General features: G+C 51.7%; 1 protein-coding gene across 1 annotated transcript in view; it reads left to right on the forward strand.

Moving 5' to 3' along the window:
• LOC129715366 (polyamine-transporting ATPase 13A3-like) overlaps positions 1 to 24,636 on the forward strand; it is a 76,387-nt gene that overhangs the window by 32,372 nt on the left and 19,379 nt on the right. The window contains exons 7-20 of the mRNA XM_055665239.1: positions 1,204 to 1,273; positions 3,928 to 4,062; positions 7,171 to 7,243; positions 7,977 to 8,108; positions 9,139 to 9,318; positions 11,335 to 11,492; positions 12,594 to 12,782; positions 14,265 to 14,326; positions 15,810 to 15,960; positions 18,028 to 18,144; positions 19,499 to 19,516; positions 21,457 to 21,610; positions 22,678 to 22,798; positions 23,956 to 24,067. Of these exons, the coding sequence (XP_055521214.1) occupies positions 1,204 to 1,273; positions 3,928 to 4,062; positions 7,171 to 7,243; positions 7,977 to 8,108; positions 9,139 to 9,318; positions 11,335 to 11,492; positions 12,594 to 12,782; positions 14,265 to 14,326; positions 15,810 to 15,960; positions 18,028 to 18,144; positions 19,499 to 19,516; positions 21,457 to 21,610; positions 22,678 to 22,798; positions 23,956 to 24,067 (1,672 nt within the window). The remainder of the gene's footprint in view (positions 1 to 1,203; positions 1,274 to 3,927; positions 4,063 to 7,170; positions 7,244 to 7,976; positions 8,109 to 9,138; positions 9,319 to 11,334; positions 11,493 to 12,593; positions 12,783 to 14,264; positions 14,327 to 15,809; positions 15,961 to 18,027; positions 18,145 to 19,498; positions 19,517 to 21,456; positions 21,611 to 22,677; positions 22,799 to 23,955; positions 24,068 to 24,636) is intronic.

Consider the following 24,636-nt stretch of genomic DNA (forward strand, 5'->3'; position numbering starts at 1 on the left):
AGGCAGGCATAGCTGGGGCCCATGCGTGTGCCCATAGCTACGCCTTGTATTTGGAGGAAGTGGGAGGAGTCGAACGCGAAGTTATTGAGGGTATGTCGGTTAGAAGTCTAGGGAGAAGGTTGGTCCTGGGAGGGGAAGGGGGAAGGAAAGTTCTGAGCGACAGAGTATTTTGTAGTTTAGTTTTAGTTTTAGAGATACAGCGCGGAGACAGGCACTTCGGCCCACCGAGTCTGCACCAACCAGCGATCCCCGCACACTAAAGCCCCTGTTCGATGTTTCCGAGTTACTCACAAATTCTCCCGTTTTCCCCTTGATTCAAACTCTGGGAATTCCATAGCAAGTCCGGAGGAGTCCGTAGATATATTGTAGCGGCTCCTTGCAAAATGTCCATGAGTTCAAAAAAAATTGTTAAACTCTAACAAATTTTTCCATTCTTCTTCAATTACCTCTTTCACTCCTCTTCCTTTTTTTTTTATTTTAGCTTTCCTTTTCCTTCTTCTCTCTCTCTATTTCATCTATCCCTTTAGCTCTATCTAGTTATAAAAAAAAACGAAGAAAAATGCAAAAAGTATTGGAGACAATGTAATAATAACTGACAATATTATCAATTTAAAAATGTAAGACAGTAATGATGTAATAGATTATGTACCTATCTCCAATAATAAAAAAAAATTAAAAAAAAAAAAAAAAAAAAAAAAAAAATTGCCCCAAGTACCTATGGCTGGCATCTCCGAGTTTGAATCGAAGGGAAAACTCGGGAGAATTGGTGAGTAACTCGGGGAAAGTGGGGCAGGGCCGTAACACTATCCTACACACACCAGGGACAATTCACACTTACACCAAGTCAATAAGCCTACAAACCTGCACGTCTTTGGAGCGTGGGAGGAAACGGAAGCAACCGGAGGAAACTCACGCAGGTCACGGGGAGAACGTACAAACTCCGTACCGACAAGCGGGCATAGTCGGGATCGAACACGGATCTCCAGCAAGTGTACCAATGTGCTGCCCCAGTTCTGCAGTGTAGTAGGGAGGGTGAGAGTGGGGAGAGAGCGGGGCACTGTGGGGGGGAGACGGGGAGAGTAGGGAAGGGAAAGAATGCTGAGGAAAGTGTGGCACCAGGACTCTGGGCAGGCGAGACTACTTGATGGGGACGGAGCGGGCTTGTGGAGTGGATTTTACCTCGGAGTTTGTGTCCTTCTGCAGGAAGCTTTTCTACGGAGAGAACCAGATTGATGTGAAAGTGCCTTCCATCCCCCACCTCCTGGTGAAAGAGGTAAGGCCCCGATTATTCCCAACAAGCTGGTAAAGTCACTGCCTCACAGCACCAGAGACCCCGGTTTGATCCTGGACCTCGGGTGCTGTGTGTGTGTGGTGGGGGTGTGTGTGTGTGTGTGTGTGGGTGGGTGTGTGTGTGTGTGTGTGTGTGTGTGTGTGTGGGTGTGTTGTGAGTGTGTGTGGGTGGCTGGGTGTCTGGTGTGTGTGTGTGTGCGCGTGACGTGTGTGTGCATGTGGAGTAATCACATTCTCCCTGCGACCGTGTGGGTTTCCTCCGGGTGCTCCGGTTTCCTCCTACATCCCAAACGCATGCGGGTTTGTAGATTACTTGGCCATCCGTAAATTCATAGTTCATAGGTTCCATGAGCAGAGTTAGGCCATTCGGCCTTTCAAGTCTACCCTGCCGGAGGAAACCCACGCCGTCACAGAGAGAACGTACAAACTCCGTACATATGGTACATCTTGTTCGGGAATTGCTCTGCCAAGGACAAGAAGGCTCTGCAGAGAGTAGTGCGTTCGGCCGAACGCACTATGGGAACTTCACTCACCCCCCTGCAGGAACTATGACAACAGGAGGTGCAACTCCAGAGCAAACAAAATCATGAGAGACCTCTTCCACCCCTGCAACAGACTGTTCCAGCTGCTACGGTCAGGCAAACTCCTCCGTTGCCATGCAGTGAGAACGGAGAGGTTGAGAAGGAGTTTCTTCCCAGAGGCAATTCGGACTGTAAACGCCTTTCTCACCAGGGACTAACTGTACAGAACGTTTTTCCTCTATTATTTATTATGTAAAATAATATGGGTGTTATGATTGTGTTTATAATTTGTTTGGTTGTTTTGTTGTTCCGCGAGCATTGCCACTTTCATTTCACTGCACATCTCGTATGTGTATGTGACAAATAAACTTGACTTGACTTGACTACCATGAGTCAGGATCGAACCCAGGTCTCTGGCACTGTGAGGCAGCAGCTCTACCTGCTGCGCTGCCGTGCCCCCCCTTTGATGAGGGGAGTGATTGAGAAAAACAGGATAGAAATGAATGAATTAATAAGTTTATTGGCCAAGTATTCACATACAAGGAATTTGCCTTGGTGTTCCGCCCACAAGTGACAACCCGACATACAGTGACAATTAAGAATGACACATAAAACATTTAACATTAAGAATAATAAATTACAGTTTAAATATGTGAATGAAACAAAATACCAGAGCAAAAGGAGGCTGCAGATTTTTGGTTATTGAGTAGAGCTACTACTACAGGGGAAAATACTGTTTTTTATGTCTGGCTGTGGCAGCTTTGACAGTCCGGAGTCGCCTTCCAGAGGGAAGTGATTCAAAGAGTTTGTGGCCAGGGTGAGAGGGGTCAGAGATGATCTTGCCCGCTCGCTTCCTGGCCCTTGCAGTGTACAGTTCGTCAATGGAGGGAAGGTTGCAGCTAACAACCTTCTCAGCTGATCGAACGATTCACTGCAGCCTCCGGGTGTCGTGCTTGGTGGCTGAGACAAACCAGACCATGATGGAGAAGGCGAGGACGGACTGGGAGGGAAGGAGAGGGTAGGAAGGGTAGGAAGGAGAGAAAGAAGGGGGGGGCAAGAATGAGAGGGGTGGGAAGGGAAGAGGGGAGGGAGGGTGACAGCGAAAGGGGAGAGATGGAGAGAGAGTGAGAGAGGGAGGGAAGGGAGTGGGAGAAAGGAGAGGCAGATAGAAATCTATTCGTCACATGTATGAGATGTGCAGTGAAATGAAAAGTGACAATGCTCGCAAACTTTGTGCAAAACATACAAACAAACAAACAACTACAAACAGAATGGAACAGAATCACATATTCACATATTACATATTTGTGGGAGGGGAGAAAAAGGAAAAAAAAACAGCAATTAAAAAAAAACAGTAGAATGGTACAGTGAAGTTAGTCCACAGTGAGAGTTGTTTTCAGTCCTAATGGCCTCTGGGAAGAAACTCCTTCTCATCCTTTCCATTCTCACAGCACGGCAACGGTGGCGTTTGCCTGACCGTAGCAGCTGGAACAGTCCGTTGCAGGGGTGGAAGGGGTCTCCCATGATCTTATTGGCACCTTCCGATGTATAGTTCCTGCAGGTGGGGGTGAGTGTAGTTCCCATGGTGCGTTTTGGCCGAACGCACTACTCTCTGCAGAGCCTTCTTGTCCTGGGCAGAGCTGTTCCCAAAGCAAATCGTGATATTTCCAGACAAGATGCTTTCCACAGCCGCTGAGTGGACAGGACAGGGGACGGGACAATTCATCATTCTGAAGGATGTTCACCCAATGCCGATGATCCAGCTTCGCGGCAAGAGGGCCTGAAAACACCGGGTTGGCTGAGGAGGCCAGATATAGACCCCGACCTCGGGTGGACTATGAGGAGGCGAACTGGATATTTTCAGTGCCTTCCCTCACAGTGAATTCTGCTGTGGGGGGACGTTTCTTGTTGATTTCTATAGTGTACTGTTCTGTGTCTTTTTCCATTTTTCTTTTTCTTTTTTTATTTTGTATGAATTTGTGACATTGAATCGATTCAATTAATTTGATCAATCTCTGTAAAGCACTTTGGTTCAAAGTGATTTTGTTTAAAAGTGCTGTATAAATAAATATTATCATTCATTGAAGTGTTTCCTCTCCGATTCTCCGCTCTCCAGGTGCTGAACCCATTCCACGTTTTCCAAACCTTCAGCGTGATTCTGTGGTCCTGCAACGAATATTACCAGTACGCAACGGCCATCGTCATCATGTCTCTCCTCTCCATCTGCATCTCCCTCTACTTCATCAGAAAGGTAAGGGGGAGATGGACTCAATAGACAGTAGGTGCAGGAGTAGAGGCCATTTGGCCCTTCAAGCCAGCACCGCCATTCAATGTGATCATGGCTGATCATTCCCAATCAGTACACCGTTCCTGCCTTCTCCCCATATCCCCTGCCTCCGCTATTTTTAACAGCCCTATCTAGCTCTCTCTTAAAAGCATCCAGAGAACCTGCCTCCACCGCCCTCTGAGGCAGAGAATTTCCACAAAATGTTGCAGTAACTCAGCGGGACAGGCAGCATCTCTGGAGAGAAGGAATGGGTGACATTTCGGGGCGAGACCCTTCTTCACACTCACGACAACAGTTATGTCACTGTGTGGAAGAAAGAACTGCAGATGCTGGTTAAAATCGAAGGCAGACACAAAATGCTGGAGTAACTCAGCGGGACAGGGCAGCATCACTGGAGAGAAGGAATGGGTGACGTTTTGGGTCTTCATTCTGAAGAAGGGTCCCGACCTGAAACGTCACACATTCCTTCTCTCCAGAGATGCTGCCTGTCCCGCTGAGTTACTCCAGCATTTCACGTCGATCTTCAGTTTAAACCAGCATCTGCAATTCCTTCCGACACAGAAAGGTAAGGGGACATGGGTCCCGACACAACACAAACCAATCTCCCTTCCATCTATTTTAGTGTTCTCGTTCTTCACTGGCTCGTCTCCAGTTGGTTCAGAATGCTGCTGCTCGCCTTTTAACAGGGACTCGAAAGAGGGAGCACATATCGCCAATTCTGGCCTCCCTACACTGGCTCCCGGTGCACTTTCCGGTTCATTTTAAGATACTGTTATTTGTTTTTAAATCTCCGAATGGGCTTGCCCCGCCTTACCTCTCTGAGCTGCTCCACCCATACGCTCCTGCCCGGTCCCTCAGGTCAGCTGGTCAGCTGCTCCTGGAGGTACCGAGGTCCAGTCGGAGGCTCAGAGGGGATAGAGCCTTCTCTGTTGCTGCTCCGGCACTCTGGAACACCCTGCCGTTGCACATCAGACAGGCCCCCTCACTGTCCATCTTCAAATCCAGTGTTAAAACACATTTGTACTCCCTGACTTTTGACCATGCCTGAGGCTTTGCTTCTGTTTGTGGTGTTTTTGATGTTTCTTTATTTTACATGTCTTTTCCTACTATTTCTTTTGATTGTTATTTTTGGTGTGTATTAACTTTTTTGTCAATGATTAGTGATGTACAGCACTTTGTTGCAGCTATGTTTGTTTTTAAAGTGCTCTATAAATAAAATTATTATTATTATTATTATTTATTATCGACACCTCACGCTGCCTTGGCAAGGCCAGCAGCATAATCGACGAGCCGCACCCCAGCCACTCTCTCTTCTCCCCCCCTCCCACCGGGCAAAAGGACTACAGGTGCACAACCTTTTATCCGAAAGCCTTGGGACCAGACACTTGTCGCATTTCGGACATTTTCGGATTTCAGAATGGAAGATTTTTAGCGTAGATTAGGTAGGTAGCGCGGGCGGCTTGAAAAGTCTGGAGCTGCTGCCTCCTCCTGGGTGACCGGGAGACTCATTGCATAAATGTTAGTCAGTTAGTTTGGAGGGAGTTTATGTGGTGGTGGTGGAGTCGGGGTGAAGGGGGAAACTTTAATTCTTAGTCCCCTACCTGGTCGGCGACTCCCAACCTCGCGGAGCTGGGGGCTCCGTCCGGCCGCGGGCGGCGCCGGTTGGAGCTCCGACCCCGGCAACTCTACCCCTGGCTGCGAGGCGCTCCAAATCCAGCGCCGCCCGCGGTCGGACGTCCCAGCTCCGGGAATGTCGGGAGTCGGCCGCGTCGCAGCGCTGGGATACCAGCGGGGAGCGGGCAATGCCTTACCGGGTCGCCGTGCGGCAAGCTCCGGAACGCTGTGGCCGCCGACACACAACATCGCGGAGCGTCGCTGGATTTGGAGCCGCGGAGCTGGGGGCTCCGTCCGGCCGCGGGCGGCGCCGGTTGGAGCTCCAAACCCCGGCAACTCTACCCCTGGCTGCGCGGCTCCAAATCCAGCGACGCTCCGCGATGTTGTGTGTCGGCGGACACAGCGCTCCGGAGCTTGCCGCACGGCGACCCGGTAAGGCATTGCTATTCCAGCGCTGCGACGCTGCGCACTCCCGACATTTGCGGAGCTGGGGCGTCCGGCCGCGGATGCGCTGGATTTGGAGCGCCTCGCAGCCAGGGGTAGAGTTGCCGGGGTTGGAGCTACAACCGGCGCCGCCCGCAGCCCCAACGGCCACAGCGCTGCGGAGCTTACTGCACGGCAACCCGGTAAGGCATTGACCGCTCCCCGCCTCTCCGACCAGGTAGGGGATTAAGAATTAAAGTTTACCCCTTCACCCCCCTTCACATAAAAGCCCTCCAAACTAACTGACTAACATTTAAGCAATGATTTACAGATGTTTAAGCGTCTCCCGGTCTCCAGGGAGGAGGCAGCCGCTACAGTAGTACAGACCTGGGTTGACCGTGGGTCGTTTTGGGTCAAGTTTGGCGCCAAACGCGAGCTTTGGTGCGCAGACGACATCTGGAAAAAATGGCCGGTTTTCGGAGCTTTTCGGTTTCTGGAACACCGGATAAAAGGTTGTGCACCTGTATAAGTGAAAGGAGTAGAATTAAGCCATTCGGCCCATCAAGTCTACTCCGCCATTCAATCGCGGCTGATCTATTTCTCCCTCCTAACCCCATTCTGCTGCCTTCTCCCCATAATACCTGACACCTGTAAGGTAAAGTCAAGGTACAGAAGTGTGAAAACACACTCCTCCAGATTCAGGGACAGTTTCTTCCCAGCTGTTATCAGACAGCTGAACCATCCTACCACAACCAGAGTGTGGTCCTGAACTACTATTTACCTCATTGGTGACCCTGGGACTTTACCTTGCACTGAACGTTATCCCCTTTATCATGTATCTGTACACTGTGGACAGCTCGATTGTAATCATGTATTGTCTTTCCGCTGACTGGTTAGCATGCAACAAAAGCTTTTCACTGTACCTCGGTACACGTGACAATAAACTGAACTGAAACTGTTCCGGCACTCGGGGAAACGAGCCCCGCTCTTCTGGCTTTTCCTTCTCACCCTCCTCCCCCTTTTTGCTTCCTTCAGCAATACACACTGTTACACGACATGGTGGCAGCGCACAACGTAGTACGAGTGAAAGTCTACCGCGGCAACGGTGGTGAGTCCTCACTTCCCCTGTCCCCGTCTCCCCCCCCCCCCCCCCCCCTCCCTCCCCCCCCCTCCCCCTCCCCTCTCCCCCCCCTCCCTCTCCCCCCCCTCCCTCCTCTCCCCCCCTCCTCTCTCCCCCCTCTCACCCTCCCCTCTCTCCCCCCTCTCTCTCCCCCCCTCTCCCCCCCCCTCTCCTCCCCCCCTCTCTCCCCCCCCTCTCCCCCCCCCCCCCCCCCCCCCTCCCCTCCCCATCTACTACCCCCCCCCCTCTCCCCATCTACCCTCTCCTCTCCTCCCCCTCCCCCCTCCCCACTCTCCTCTCTCTCCCTCCTCCCCCCCTCCCCCCCTTCTCTCTCTCCCTCCCTCTCTCCATGCTCCTCTCTCTCCCCCTCTCTTCCCCCTCTCTCCCCTCTCTCTCCCCTCCCTCCCCCCCCCTCTCTCCCCCTCTCTCTCCCCCCCTCCCTCCCCTCTCCTCCCCCCCCTCTCCCCCCCTCTCCCCCTCCTCTCCTCCCTCCCCCTCTCCCTTCCCCCTCTCCCCCCCCCCCCCCCCCCTCCCCCCTCCCCCCTCCCCTCTCCCCTCTCCTCTTCCCTCCTCTCCCCCTCCCCCCTTCTCTCTCTCTCCCCCTCAAATCTCTCTCCCCCTCTTCCCTCTTTCTTTCCCTCTCTTCCTCCCACACAACGCTCTCTGTCTCCCCACCCCCCTCTCTCCCTCCTTTCCCAATCATTTCTCTTGTGTCTCCCAGTGAGTGAGGAAATGTTCTCCACCGACCTGGTGCCGGGTGACGTGGTTCTCATCCCGATCGGTGGCATGCTGATGCCCTGCGATGCCGTGCTGGTCACTGGGACCTGCGTGGTTAATGAGAGCCTGCTGACCGGTGAGATTCTCCCTCTCCTCCCCTCCCCCTCACCCGCCCCTCCCGTTACTCTGTTGGTGTCACCCTTTGAGTGGGGGACAGGTTTCACTGCCGACCCTCTGCCACAGGTGGGGAAGGGGACCTTTAAGTTAGTTTAGCTTAGAGATACAGCGGGGAAACAGGCCCTTCGGCCCACCGGGTCCGCGCCGACCAGCGATCCCCGCACACTAACACTACCCTACACACACACACACTAGGGACAATTTACATGAACACCAAGCCAATTAACCTACAAACCCGCACGTCTTTGGAGTGTGGGAGGAAACCGAGAACACCCGGAGAAAACCCACGCAGGTCACGGGGAGAACGTGCAAACTCCGTACAGACAGCGCCCGTTGTCGGGATCGAACCCGGGTCGCTGGCGCTGTGAGGCAGCAACTCTACCACTGCCCTTATGTCTACAATGTGGAGATTAATTTGATCGCCGACTGCACTCTCGGCCGATGTGGTGGGATTAGGATTAGGGTCAGTGCAATTGTGTATTGTCTTTCTGCTGACTGGTTATCACAGGACAATAAACTAAACTGAGAGGGGAGCATGCCTTCAGTGTCTTCCCGAGGCTCTTTCTCCACACTGTCAGGATCGAACATTTCGTTGTCTCTAATGCATTTCGTTGTCTCTGTACTGTACACTGACAATGACAATTAAAATTGAATCTGAATCTGAATCTGAATCTGAACCCGGGTCTCTGTCGCGGTGAGGCAGCACAACTCAATGGCCCCTTGGGTTGCAATGATGTAATGAGGGAGTGGGGAGGGGAGAGAGAGAGATGGGGAGAGGTAGAGGGGGGGAGAAGCAGGGCAATAACGAGAGGGGGGGATCTCGGGGAAGAGAGAAGGAGGGGGAGAGGGGAAAGGCAATATTCGCAACATGTTGCTGGGGAAGGAGGGGCGTTGGGCCGATTGGCGTGGGGCGGTGTTGGGCTGCTGGGGCGGGGCGGGAGATGCGTGCCGGGCTCTGACGGCCTCTCTCCCGTGTCTGGGGCCCGCAGGGGAGAGCGTGCCGGTGATGAAGACCAGCTTGCCGGAGCCGGGCCGGGGAGTGGGGGCAGCACCAGAGGAGGTCTACAGCGTGGAGGCGCACAAGAGGCACACCCTGTTCTGTGGCACCGCCGTGGTGCAGACACGCTTCTACAGCAGCGAGCCCGTCAAGGCCGTGGTCGTTCGCACAGGTGGGTGTGTGGGGGGGTGACTGCCTGGGTCACACCAGCAGCAGGGGGGATGTGGGAAGAAGGGTAACAGGGCTGTGGGTGGAAACATAGAAACATAGAAATTAGGTGCAGGAGTAGGCCATTCGGCCCTTCGAGCCTGCACCGCCATTCAATATGATCATGCCTGATCATCCAACTCAGTATCCCGTACCTGCCTTCTCTCCATACCCCCTGATCCCCTTAGCCACAAGGGCCACATCTAACTCCCTCTTAAATATAGCCAATGAACTGTGACCTCAACTACCCTCTGCGGCAGAGAGTTCCAGAGATTCACCACTCTCTGCGTGAAAAAAGTTCTTCTCATCTCGGTTTTAAAGGATTTCCCCTTTATCCTTAAGCTGTGACCCCTTGTCCTGGACTTCCCCAACATCGGGAACAATCTTCCTGCATCTAGCCTGCCCAACCCCTTAAGAATTTTGTAAGTTTCTATAAGATCCCCTCTCAATCTTCTAAATTCTAGAGAGTATAAACCAAGTCTATCCAGTCTTTCTTCATAAGACAGTCCTGACATCCCAGGAATCAGTCTGGTGAACCGTCTCTGTACTCCCTCTATGGCAATAATGTCCTTCCTCAGATTTGGAGACCAAAACTGTACGCAATACTCCAGGTGTGGTTTCACCAAGACCCTGTACAACTGCAGTGGGCGTTCATATTGAATTCATAATGTGTTTAAGAAGAAACTTCAGGTGCTGGAAAATCGAAGGTAGACAAAATTGCTGGAGAAACTCAGCGGGTGAGGCAGCAACTATGGAGCGAAGGAAATAGGCAACGTTCCGGGCCGAAACCCTTCTTCAGTCTGAAGAACGACAGATGGCGCAATGGGCTAAGTGTTCGGCTGGCAACCGGAAGGTAGCCGGTTCGAATCCCGCTTGGAGTGCATACTGTCGTTGTGTCCTTGGGGCAAGACACTTCACCCACCTTTGCCTGTGTGTAAATGTAATGTAATTATGTGAAGCACTTTGGGGTCAATGCAAGTTGACTAAAAATGTGCTATATAAATAAGATTATTATTATTATTATTATTATTATTAAGAAGGGTTTTGGCCCAAAACATTGCCTATTTGAATGCTATAATGTTGTGTCATTTTTTTAAATGTTTCCATCGATGCACAGAAACGTAATTAATAAATTAACTCTTCTATGTGAAGCACTTTGGTTTCAACGCGAGTTGATTTAAACGTGCTATATAAATAAATTGTACTTACTTACTAGGGCAATGGTGGTGCAGACAAGCTTCTTGAAACATAGAAACATAGAAAATAGGTGCAGGAGTAGAGGCCATTCGGCCCTTCGAGCCTGCACCGCCATTCAATATGATCATGGCTGATCATCCAACTCGATATCCCATCCCTGCCTTCTCTCCACACCCCCTGATCCCTTTAGCCACAAGGGCCACATCTAACTCCCTCTTAAATATAGCCAATGAACTGTGTGGCCTCAACTACCCTCTGTGGCAGAGATGCTAGGAGGCTGCAAGGTGACTTGGATAGGTTGGGTGAGTGGGCAAATGCATGGCAGGTGTAGTATAATGATGTGGATAAATGTGAGGTTATCCACTTTGGTAGCAAGGGACGTTCATGTTGAATTCTATAATGTGTTGTGCCATTTTTTAATTTTTTAATTTTTCTATGGAAGCACGGAAACTTTAATAAATTAACTCTTTTATGTGAAGCACTTTGCTTTCAACGTGCTCTATAAATAAATTGTACTTACTTACTATGGCAGTGGTGGTGCAGACAAGCTTGTTGAGCGGGGACCCATGAATGCTGCCTTCGTACACACACGGGGGGGGGGGGTTTACCCCAGGGTGGGGGAAGTTATCCCAAGCTGGGAAGGGGTGGGGGTGGTCCGGACCCGCTGGGGAGGGGTAGGGGGGGGGGAACGGTGCATGCGGTAACCCCTGGTCTGTGGAGGTGGGGAAGATCTCCCCTCCCCTCAGTGTACACCCACCACTGACCTCTCCTCCCCCCCTTGCAGGTTTCTATACCTCAAAAGGGCAGCTGGTCTGCTCCATCCTCTTCCCAAAGGCAGCCGACTTCAAACTGTACCGCGACGCCTACCGCTTCCTGCTTGGCCTGGTGGCCGTGGCTGCTGTCGGCATGGTTTACAGCATCGTCCACAGCTGCCAGATGGGGGTGAGTATGACCTATCACTGGGGCAGGGGCAGCTTTCCACACCCCCCCCTGTTGCCACTGCCTCTTGCTGCACGGTTGAGAGGGGGTGGGACCGGCAGGGTCCTCTCAACATAACCTGGGAGCGTTAGAGAGCGCACAGCCGCACTCCACGGTCCCTGGTACGACTCTGACCTCCGTGTGTGTGTGTGTCTCTGTGCGTGTGTGTGTCTCTGTGCGTGTGTGTGTCTCTGTCTGTCTCTCTGTGCGTGTGTCTGTCTGTCTCTGCGTGTGTGTGTGTGTGTCTGTCTGCGTGTGTGTCTGTCTCTGCGTGTGCGTGTGTCTGTCTCTGCGTGTGCGTGTGTCTGTCTCTGCGTGTGCGTGTGTCTGTCTCTCTGCGTGTGCGGTGTCTGTCTCTGCGTGTGCGTGTGTCTGTCTCTGCGTGTGTCTCTCTCTGCGTTTTGTGTGTCTGTCTCTGTGCGTTTGTCTGTCTCTGTGCGTCTGTCTCTGCGTGTGCGTGTGTCTGTCTCTGTGCGTGTGTCTGTCTCTGCGTGTGTCTGTCTCTGTGCGTGTGTCTGTCTCTGTGCGTGTGTCTGTCTCGTCTGTCTCTGTGATTGTGTGTCTGAGATTGTGTGTGTGTGTGTATCTGCCTGTGACTGTCTGTGTGTGAGTGTGTGTGTCTCTGCCTGACCGTGTGTGAGAGAGCAGGAGGGAGCGCGGAGGGACAGAAAGGGAGGGGAGAGACAAATAGAGGGTGTGGAAAAGGGAGTGGGGAGGGAGAGGGAGGGGTGATCAAGTCAAGTCAAGTTTATTTGTCACATACACATACGAGATGTGCAGTGAAATGAAAGTGGCAATGCTCGCGGAGTTTTGTGCAAAAGACAAACAACCAAATCATTGGTGTAGGAAAGAACTGCAGATGCTGGTTTAAATCGAAGATCGACACAAAATGCTGGAGTAACTCAGTGGGATAGACAGCATCTCTGGAGAGAAGGAATGGGTGACGTTTTGGGTCGAAACGTCTCTCCAGAGATTCTGCCTGTCCCGCTGAGTTAGACCAGCGTTTTGTGTCGACCTTCGGGATGATCACTGGAGCGGGCTGACCACTTGTGCCTCCGGCCGCAGGAGGACGTGGGCACCATCATCGTGAAGACGCTGGACATCATCACCATCACGGTGCCCCCGGCTCTGCCGGCAGCCATGACCGCCGGCATCATCTACGCCCAGCAGCGGCTGCGCAAACAGCGCATCTACTCCATCAACCCCCAGCGCATCAACATGTGTGGCCAGCTCAACCTCGTCTGCTTCGACAAGGTCAGCCCACCCTGCACCTCCTGCTCACTCGCACTCGCCCACTCACACTCGCCCACTCACACTCGCCCACTCTCGCTCGCCCACTCACACTCGCCCACTCTCCCTCGCCCACTCACACTCGCCCACTCTCGCTCGCCCACTCACACTCGCCCACTCACACTCGCCCACTCTCGCTCTCCCACTCACGCTCTCCCACTCACACTCGCCCACTCTCGCTCGCCCACCCACTCGCCCACCCACTCGCCCACTCACACTCACCCACTCACACTCTCACTCGCCCACTCACTCGCTCGCCCACTCTCACTCGCCCACTCTCACTCGCCCCACTCTCACTCGCCCACTCACACTCGCCCACTCACACTCGCCCACTCTCACTCGCCCACTCACACTCGCACTCGCCACACTCGCTCGCCACCCACTCGCCCACTCACACTCGCCCACTCTAGCTCGCCCACTCACACTCGCCCACTCTCACTCGCCCACTCACACTCGCCCACTCTAGCTCGCCCACTCACACTCGCCCACTCTAGCTCGCCCACTTTCGCTCGCCCACTCACAGTCACCCACTCACACTCACCCACTCACACTCACCCACTCACACTCACCCACTCACACTCGCCCACTCTCACTCACACTCGCCCACTCTCACTCACTCGCCCACTCACAACTCGCCCACTCACACTCACACTCGCCCACTCACACTCGCCCACTCACACTCGCTCACACACTCATGCTCACACCACTCACTCACCCACCAGTGGACACATCCTCTCCTCATCCACTCTATTCCTCCCTCTCTCTTCCCACCCCCCATCACCCCCGGATCACCTACAAAATCCTGGTCCTCACCTACAAAGCCCTCCACCATCTGCCCCCCCCCATATCTCACTGACCTCCTCTCTCCCCCTACCAACCCTCACGGTTCCTCAGATCCACATCAGCCGGTCTCCTCTCCATCCACAAAACCAACCTCCGCAGTTTTGGGGACTAGAGCCTTCTCCAGGGCAGCTCCCAGGCTCTGGAACTCCCTCCCCCAACTGATCCGCAATTCCGTGTCCCTCACCATCTTCCAGTCCCGCCTCAAGACCCATCTCTTCACCTCTGCCTATCCTTAGCCCCACGTCCTACTCCCTTTTCATCTGTGCATTAATTGCCTCATATTGTGTTTTGTATTGAATTCTGTCTTTACTTTGTGTACTAGTCATGTCTCTACTATTTATTTCATTCCCCTTACATGTTTTTCCTCTACCTGCTAAATGTTTGTACGGTGTCCTTGAGACTCTTGAAAGGCGCCCATAAATAAAATTTATTATTATTATTATCAACCCCAAAGAAATCCACTGATTCACCACCCAGAATCACGTCGGGTAGAATCATCCAATCATCCTTGGGCAGCCCAGCCTTCTCCCCCACACCCCTCCCCAACCCCCCACCCCTGTGTCGCCCCTCTCACGCTCACACTGTTCTCCTCTCGTCCTTCAGACAGGAACGTTGACCGAGGACGGTCTGGATGTCTCGGGCTTCCTCCGGGTCCATGAGGGCAGGTGAGGTCTCTTGGCAAATGGCGGGGTGGCAGCTAGTGGTCAGGGCGGCGCAGATGTAGAGTCGCTGCCTCACAACACCAGAGACCCGGGTTCCATCTCGACTACGTTCTCCCCGTGACCTGCGTGGGTTTTCTCCAGTATCTACCCACACTCCAAAGATGTAGAGGTTTGTAAGTTAATTGGCTTTTGTGAATTGTCCCTAGTGTGTGTGTAGGATAGTGCTAGTGCAGTGCTTCTTAGACTATTTCAGTGTCATTCACCCATGAGTCTTCATCACAAAATTTCATTCACCCTTAACTAAATGTTCTTATGTTAATTAATTTATGTTAATTTATGTTTTTCGGTAATTTTCGTTTATTCTCCAATGCGTATCATTTTATATATAATTTATTTTGTCACATGAGCAAAAAACATAAATTAACATAAATTAATTATTTTTTACAAATAATTTCATTCGCCCTTGGGTGAACCATTCGCCAGTTTAAAAAGCACTGCGCTAGTGTACGGGATGATTGTTGGTCGGTGCGGACTTGGTGGGCAAAAGGGCCCATTTCCGCTCTGCTTTAATAAAGCCGACCCAGCGATCACTATCCCACACACACACCAGGGATCATTTTTACCGAAGCCAATTAACCTACAAACCTCCCCTTCCTCAGTCCCCCTGCTGTCTCCTCCCATCCCCCAACCTTCGGGCTCCTCCTCCTTTTTCCTTTCTTGTCCCCGCCCCCGATCAGTCTGAAGAAGGGTTTCGGCCCGAAACGTTGCCTATTTCCTTCGCTCCATAGATGCTGCTGCACCCGCTGAGTTTCTCCAGCTTTTTTGTGTACCTACAAACCTGCACGTCTTTGGAGAGTGGGAGGAAACCGGAACACCCGGGGGAAAATGCACGCAGGTCACGGGGAGAACGTGCAAACTCCGTACAGACAGCACAGGTTGTCGGGATCGAACCCGGGTCGCTGGCGCTGTGAGGCAGCAACTCTACCACTGCCCTTATGTCTACAATGTGGAGATTAATTTGATCGCCGACTGCACTCTCGGCCGATGTGGTGGGATTAGGATTAGGGTCAGTGCAATTGTGTATTGTCTTTCTGCTGACTGGTTATCACAGGACAATAAACTAAACTGAGAGGGGAGCATGCCTTCAGTGTCTTCCCGAGGCTCTTTCTCCACACTTATTTAGTTTAGTTTAGAGGTATAACACAGAAACAGGCCCTTTGGCCCACTGGGTCCGCGCCCACCACGATCCCCACATATTAACAGTATCCTACACCCACGAGGGACAATTTCTACATTTACCAAGCCAATTAACCTACAAACCTGCGCGTCTATGGAGTGTGGGAGGAAACCCAGAAAACACAGGTCATACAAACTCCATACTGACAGCACCAGTAGTCGGGATCGAACCCGGGTCTCCGGCGCTGCGAGGCAGCAACTCTACCGCTGGGCCGCCCTGTTTCCATCTCCGTCTCCCTCGTCTCCGCAGGTTCCTCTCCCTGGAGCGCGACGTGTCCACCCCGAGTCTGGTCCGGTCCAGCTTCATCGCGGCCATGGCCACCTGCCACTCGCTGACCAACATCGACGGGAAGCTTTCCGGGGACCCCCTGGACTGCAAGATGTTCGAGGCCACTGGCTGGGTGAGGAGACCATGACTTGTGCAAGGACTATGCGACACAGGGGCAGAATCAAGCCTCCTCAAGATCACCATCACCCCCCCCATCGTACTGCATGGAATAAAGTCCTAGGTAGACACAAAATGCTGGAGTAACTGGGCGGGCAAGGCAGCATCTCCGGAGAGAAGGAATGGGCGCCTGTTTCCTTCTCTCCAGAGATGCTGCCTCACCCGCTCAGTTAAGGGGCTGTCCCACTTTTACGACCTAATTCATGACCTATTTCTAGCAATTTCACTCGTGGAGATTTTAAAAATCAGGCTGCAAAAAACGCCCCAGATAAACATAACAATAAGTTTGATTTGACACCAAATTCACTACATACCTCAAGTATTAAAACCATGCTGGCCATTTTCATACTCGGAAATTAGCATCTTGTTTGTATTGATTTTCAATGGTATTTCAAAAAAGCTGTTATTGGATAATCATTGGCTCATTTTTAAGGAACGATTAACATTTTTAAATAGCCTAAGTGTCCAAAGATTATTCACAAATAATTCACAATATAACATGATTTTTATATCTAATTTACATTAATTTATAGGCCAAATGGAAGGAATTTAGTGTTCAATTGCTGTAAATAAATGCCCTTTTAAATCGGCTTTCTAGTGGGTTCATGTGGAATGCGCTGGTTTTTAGAATGTTACAGCGCGCTAGATTAGTGCCCTCAAACCGAGAAAAAAAAGTCCGGGACAAAACCAAAATGAAAATCGTTATAGATAACTTGATATGAGGGTTATATATATGCACCATTTAGTCCAGTACAGCCTTTAATTCCGTGCTTTATCCTGGGGGTCGAGATGTTGCGGAATCAGACAGTAATTTTAAACTATTAAAACTATATTATCGAGGCCTATAAAACTAATAATACCTTTTGCGACCGGGTCTTGCAGCGATTTTTCGTTAATGATTTACTAGGCTGAACATGTGCGATTAGTACAGCCTAGTAAAAATCGCGTTTTAAACCCGCCCCCTCCAAACAGCGCCAAAATCGTCGACATGGCTGAGGGCAGATTCCCAATGGCGATTCAGGTAGGTTTTGTAACATACCTACTATTTCACTCGTGGACATTTTTCATCAGGCTAGAAAAACGCCCCGACCTACTTGATGCCACAAGTACCTACGACTAACGTCACGGCCAGCTGCGACTAACCTACAACATCCTACAGTCTCGTGACAACTATGCTGTGAGTACGAGTCGAGGGCAAACTCGGCAAAGGTCGTGAAAGTGGGACAGGCCCTTTACTCCAGCATTTTGTGTCTACCTTCAATTTAAACCAGCATCTGCAGTTCTTTCTTACACAAATAAAGTCCTATAGCTCTAAGTCTCTTATTAGTCCTAAGAGCGGAATTCGACCATTCGATCAAGTTTACGTCGGCCAGCGATTCCCGCACTCTAACTCTATCCTACACATTCCTGGGATCATTTATAATTATACCAGGAATTTATAAAAAACACCGGTCATGGGAAGAATGTACAAACTCCGTACAGACAGCACCCGTAGTCAGGGTCTGATGTTCAGAAGTGATAGGAGCAGAATTAGGCCATTCGGCCCATCAAGTCTACTCCGCCATTCAATCATGGCTGATCTATCTCTCCCTCCTAACCCTCCTGTACTAATCAAGAATATCTATCTCTGCCTTAAAAATATCCGCTGACTTGTGGCCTCCACTGCCTTCTGTGGCAAAGAATTCCACAGATTCACTACCCTCTGACTAAAGAAATTCCTCCTCATCTCCTTCCTAAAGGAACGTCCTTTAATTCTGGGGCTGTGACCTCTGGTTCTAGACTGTGCCACTAGTGGAATGCACTCCACTCATATGCCAGTCCCGCCATCCCAGGGATCAATCTGGTGAACCCACGCTGCACTGCCTCAATCACAAGGATCCAAAACGTCCCGACATCTCCTCCCCCCCCCCTCCCCCCCCACTCTATCCGGGCCTTTGACTATCCGCGGTCTCTGGCGCTGTGAGGCAGTGATCGTCATCGTCCCTCTTGACCGGCTGGTGACCGCTCCGCTCTCTGCCCGCAGGTCCTGGAGGAGCCCACAGCCGAGGAGACAGCCCTGCACGACCAGATCATGCCCACGGTGGTGCGCCCCGCTGCCTCCGCTGCCTCCGCCACCCCGAGCTGCGGCGATGCTGACATGGTGAGTGGAATGTGGGGGGTGGAGGGACGTTTTGGATCCTTGTGATTGAGGCAGTGCAGCGTAGGTTCACGAGATTCCAGGACAATGGGTCACAGCTTAAGGATAAAGGGGAAATCCTTTAAAACCGAGATGAGAAGAACTTTTTTCACACACAGAGTGGTGAATCTCTGGAACTCTCTGCCACAGAGGGTAGTTGAGGCCAGTTCATTGGCTATATTTAAGAGGGAGTTAGATGTGGCCCTTGTGGCTAAGGGGATCAGGGGGTATGGAGAGAAGGCAGGTACGGGATACTGAGTTGGATGATCAGCCCTGATCATATTGAATGGCGGTGCAGGCTCGAAGGGCCGAATGGCCTCTACTGCGGCACCTAATTTCTATGTTTCTATGATTGATCCCTGGGATGGCGGGACTGGCATATGAGGAAAGATTGAAAAGACTAGGCTTGTATTCACTGGCGTCCGGCCCCGCCTCACCCGTCCCGACGTAGTTGAGCCCATGGAGTTCAGCCGCAGCGCCTCGCCCATGACCCCGTCGGCAGCCCGGCCAGCTGTCCGACCTTTGGATCTTCGCTGACCGCTGACACACCACCACCCCTCCTTCGCGTGGCCGATCATCGGTTCGTGAGTTGGACGGGGCGCCAGACTTTGCGCGGGACTCCTCAACTGGCCCGCCGGCTGGGCTTTGTATGCAGTTCAGCAGCCGGGCCGACTCATGGCGTGATTGTCATATGAGGAAAGATTGAAAAGACTGGGCTTGTAATCACTGGAGTTTACAAGGATGAGGGGGGGGATCTTATAGAAACATATAAAATTATAAAAGGACTGGACAAGCTAGATGCAGGAAAAATGTTCCCACAATGTTGGGCCAGTCCAGAAACAGGGGCCACACACACAGTCTTAGCATAAAGGGGAGGCCATTTAAGACTGAGGTGAGAAAAAAAACTTTTCGCCCAGAGAGTTGTGAATTTGCGGAATTCCCTGCCACAGAGGGCAGTGGAGGCCAAGTCACTGGATGGATTTAAGAGAGAGTTAGATAGAGCTCTAGGGGCTGGTGGAGTCAAGGGATATAGGGGGAGAAGGCAGGCACAGGTTATAGATTGGGGACGATCAGCCATGATCACAATGAATGGCGGTGCTGGCTCGAAGAGCCGAATGGCCTCCTCCTGCACCTGTTTTGTACGTTTCTACGGATCGAGACCCTTCGGTTCCTTCCGACACATGCCTTGAGGAGATTTTCCTGTTAAGCAGACGGTGTGTGTAGGAAGGAACTGCAGATGCTGGCTCTTTGTGTCTTTGTGTGGATGGCCAATAATTCCTTTTTCTCCTCTCTTTCTCTCTCTCTCTCTCCTCTACAGGAGCTCCAGGAGCTGATGGTGAGTACCACACGGTCTTGTTCTGTCTCGTTACGTTTGATCACAGTTTAATCTGCGCAGAATTTGTGCACCTATTCCACCCCCCATCTCCCTTCTGTTTTTTTGTTTTTTCTGTTTCTTGTTTTTTGTGCTAAATTGTATGCATGCACTGAGTACGAGCAGCTTTCAGTTTCACTGTACATGTATAGTGACAATAAATGGCATATCATATCAAGTGTGAGGTCGAATGGAAGGAGAAGATGGATGGACGATGGCAAGACCTTTAACAGCTTTGATGTACACATGGAACTTGGGGTTTCAGGGTTGGTTGCATTTAGTTTGCTTGGGGTTGGTTTGGTTTAGGGTTTGAAGGGTCTCGACCTTTCAGTTTTGGTCTACTTTATGGTTTGATTGAGTTTGGAGATTTGTTTTGTTTAGTTTATATGAAATGTGTTAGGAAGGAACTGCAGATGCTGATTTACCCTGAAAATAGACACAAAATGCCGGAGTAAGGTGAGACCAAGCACAGGCTTGGCGATCGTTTCGCCGCTCGGTCCGCATGAACCAACCTGATCTCCCCGGTGGCTCAGCACTTCAACTCCCCCTCCCATTCCCAATCCGACCTTTCTGTCCTGGGCCTCCACCATGGCCAGAGTGAGCACCACCGGAAACTGGAGGAGCAACACCTTGGGCAGTCTGCACCCATGCGGCATAAACATTGAATTCTCCAATTTCCGGTAGCCCTTGCTGTCTCCTCCCCTTCTCAGCTCTCCCTCAGCCCTCTGGTTCCTCCTCTTCCCATTTCCTTTCTTCTCCCCACCCCGCACCCTACATCAGTCTGAAGAAGGGTTTCGGCCCGAAACGTTGCCTATTTCCTTCGCTCCATAAATGCTGCTGCACCCGCTGAGTTTCTCCAGCACTTTTGTCTACCTTCGATGTTCCAGCATCTGCAGTTCCTTCTTAAATGCTGGAGTAACTCAGTGAGACAGGCAGCATCTCTGGAGAGAAGGAACTGGTGACATTACAACCTTTTTTAGACTGAAGAAGGGTCTTGACCTGAAACGTCCCCCATTCCGTCTCTTCAGAGATGCTGCCTGTCCAGCTGAGTTACTCAAGCATTTTGTGTCTATCATTGGTTTAGTTTCGAGTTGTGTTCAGTTTAGACTTTGGTTTAGTTTAGTTTGGTCTGGTTTAGCTACGAGCTACTGTTCCTCCTTTAGCCACTGTTGTGTTGTGCTGAGAGAATGGAGCAGCTGGGCTTGTACACTGACGCCAACTAGCATGTACGTCTTTGGAGTGTGGGAGGAAACCGGAGCACCTGGAGAAAACCCACACGGTCACGTGGAGAACGTGCAAACTCCGTAAATGGAGCGGCTGGGCTTGTACACTCTGGAATTTAGAAGGATGAGAGGGTTTCTTATTGAAACGTACAAGATTGTTAAAGGCTTGGACACGCTAGATGCAGGAAACATGTTCCCGATGTTGGGGGAGTCCAGAACCAGGGGGCCGCACACAGTTTAAGAATAAGGGGTAGGCCATTTAGAATGGAGACGAGGAAACACTTTTTCTCACAGAGAGTGGTGAGTCTGTGGAATTCTCTGCCTCAGAGGGCGGTGGAGGCCGGTTCTCTGGATACTTTCACGAGAGAGGCTCTTAAAAATAGCGGAGTCAGGGGATATGGAGAGAAGGCAGGAACGGGGTACTGATTGTGGATGATCAGGCATGATCACATTGAATAGCGGTGCTGGCTCGAAGGGCTGAATGGCCTCTACTCCTGCACCTATTGTCTATTGTCTAATGTCATTTTGTGTCTATCTTTGGTTTAGTTTCGAGTTGGGTTCAGTTTAGACTTTGGTTTAGTTTAGTTTGGTTGAGGGTTTTATTTAGTTTAGTTTGGTCTGGTTTAGCTTCGAGCTACGATTCCTCCGTCAGCCACCGTTGTGTTTTTTGTTTCCGTGCAGAACTCCTACGAGATCGGAATCGTCAGCCAGTTCCCCTTCTCCTCGGCTCTGCAGCGTATGAGTGTGGTGACCAGCAACCTGGGCCAGCGGCGACTAGTCGCCTTCATGAAGGGGGCGCCCGAGACGGTGGCCGGGCTCTGTAAGAAGGAGACGGGTAGGTCTGGCTGCATCGGGGATGAAGATCTTGATCAACCGGCCTGAGGAATGGTTGACGGAATTTAAAATAGAAATTTGAGGTCTTGCATTTTAGACAATAGACAATTGGTGCAGGAGTAGGCCATTCGGCCCTTCGAGCCAGCACCGCCATTCAATGTGATCATCCACAATCAGTACCCCGTTCCTGCCTTCTCCCCATATCCCCTGACTCCGCTATCTTTAAGAGCCCTATCTAGCTCTCTCTTGAATTGAATTGAATTGAATAACCTTTAATAATCCTTTACAGGAAATTACAGTGCCACAACAGCTTCAAGACAGACATAACACCACACATTTCCTCAGATAGCTTCAATACTTAATAAGTTAAAATACAATGAATGAAAACAAAAAAAAATCCAAAATTATTTTTGTGCATTATAAAACCTTATAGCAGCTGGTATACAAGACTTCCTATATCTCTCAGTTTTGCACATGGGTGCAATCAGTCTCTGACTGAAGATGCTGCTCTTGATCACCTTCAGGGCGTGGAGTGGGTGAGTGGGGTTGGTCATTATTGAACCTAGTTTGTTCAGAGTTCTGGCCTCTGCCACCTGCTGTACCGTTAGTTGCTCAGCCCCGACCACTGAGCATCCAGAGAACCGGCCTCCACCACCCTCTGAGGCAGAGAATCCCACAGACTCACAACTCTCTGTGAGAAAAAGTGTTTCCTCGTCTCTGTTCTAAATGGCTTACCCCTTATTATTAAACTGTGTGTGTGTGGCCCCTGGTTCTGGACTATCCCAACATCGGGAACATGTTTCCTGCCTCTAGCGTGTCCAAACCCTTAATAATCTCATATATGTTTCAATGAGTTTCCGCTCATCCTTCTAAACTCCACAGAGTGTACAAGCCCAGTCGTTCCATTCTCTCAGCATACGACAGTCCCGCCATCCCGGGAATTAACCTGGTGAACCTACGCTGGGCTCCCTCAATAGCAAGAATGTCCTTCCTCAAATTATGGGACCAAAACTGCACGCAATACTCCAGGTGCCCTGAGCTGTACAATTCCTTCTCTCTTCCTAACAGTGCCCGATGATTTCTCGCCGGTCCTGGAGAAGTTCACCAGGCAGGGGCTGCGGGTGATAGCCCTGGCTCGCCGCAAGCTGGAAGCAAAGATCACCTGGCACAAGGTGCAGACCATCAACAGGTAAACATGATGGACTGAACCTGGAGATCCTTCTTCCCTCCTCCACCCCCCCCCCCACCCCCCTCGGTCACCTGCCACCTGACCCTCGACCTCGCACACTGACCCTGGGCCTGCTACCGCACTCCCCCTCCTCACCTCCGATCCTGGGTCCCTGTTCACTCACCGCCAACCTCTCGCCCCATTCCGAGCTCCCTGTGCTCCCTCACCCCGACCCTTGTTCCCCAGTGCTCAGTCACCCCCCCCCCCCCGAACCGTCACCCCACCCCCGGGTCACCTGCGACCTGACCCCGGGCCCTTGTGCTTCGTCATCCCCCGACCTCTCACCCTTGATCCTGTGTGCTCACTCACCCCCTGACCTCTCATCCCAATCATGGGTCTCTGGGCTCTCTCGCACCTGACCTTTCACCCTTGATACCCTGTGCTTGCTCACCCCCACCCGGAATCCTGTCCCTAGGTTTCTGTGCTCGCTGACCCCCCCCCCCCCCCCCCCCCCCCAGGGGTGGGACGGCGGGTAGAGCTGCTGCCTCAAAGCGCCAGTGACCCCCGGGTTTGATCCTGATCACGGCTGCTGTCTGTACGGAGTTTGCACGTTGAGAGCTTGGAGGCAGTAGTTCCACCATTGCACCGCCACGAGGCAAAGTGAAATGTAGATGGGGACGATGGAGAGAGAGGCTGCGAGAATGTTGGAAGGAATAGTGGCAGACATAAACCATTCGGCCCATCGTCTACTCTGCCATTGCTAATCTAGCTCTCCCTCCTAACCCCATTCTCCTGCCTTCTCCCCATAGCCTCTGACACCCTAATCACGGACTAATCAAGAATGGCCCTTGTCCACCCCACACCAAGTTCTCCTTTCTGAAGAAGGGTCTCGACCCGAAACGTCGCCCATTCCTTCTCTCCACAGATGCTGCCTTACCCGCTGAGTTACTCCAGCATTTTTGTGTCCAACTTCGATTTAACCAGCATCCATAGAAATTAGGTGCAGGAGTAGGCCATTTGTCCCTTCGAGCGTTGCAAAAGCCGCCATTCCATCCATCAGAACAGAACATCCAACTCACGTTTCCCCGCTACCTGCCTTCTCTCCATACCCTCTGATCCCCTTGGCCATAACTTCCTCCCTCCCCCTTCCGCCCGCCCTGAACTCCTCCCTCCCCCAGATCTGTGATCGAAGCCAACATGGAGTTCCTGGGCCTGATCATGATGCAGAACAAGCTGAAGCCTCGCTCCATCCCCGTCATCCGCGAGCTTCAGAGCGCCCACATCGCACGGTGATGGTAAAGGTAGGCCCCTGTATCCGGACTGTCCCCAAGTCTGGGGCCGAACAGATTTAACTCTCAGCATCTAGCCCGTCCAAACCCCTTAAGATTTAAACCAGCAGGAGAACGCAGTACTTTCTTACACATGTTCTCCTGTCCAACTTGTGCGTTGCCAAAAGCCGCCATTCGCCCCACTCCACAGAACAGAACGCACTGCACCAACGGACTGCACGTTTCCACCGCAAGCAGGACGGCTCTGCTCCCCCCCTTCTGCTGGACATATACAGGAAAAGATGTATCAACAGAGCCATCTCCATCATCAAAGACCCTTACCGCCCATCCCTTCCTTCTTCCCTCCCCCATCTGGGAAGAGTACAGGTGATTAGCTGCAAACCATCAGGATGTTCCTCAGGCCTGATCCCACAGGCTAGAAAGACTGCTAAATGGACTTTGCCCCCTGCCAGTATCGCGTTCAAAGCGCCACACTCAGCAGAGCCGGTGATTGTGCCGACAGGTAGGCGGCTGTCGAATGCCGGCGAGTGCAAGTTTGGGCCGACAGGTATTTTTTTATTTTTAGCTCTC

This window comes from Leucoraja erinacea, unplaced genomic scaffold (assembly GCF_028641065.1).
Source record: "Leucoraja erinacea ecotype New England unplaced genomic scaffold, Leri_hhj_1 Leri_113S, whole genome shotgun sequence".
NCBI lineage: Eukaryota > Metazoa > Chordata > Chondrichthyes > Rajiformes > Rajidae > Leucoraja > Leucoraja erinaceus.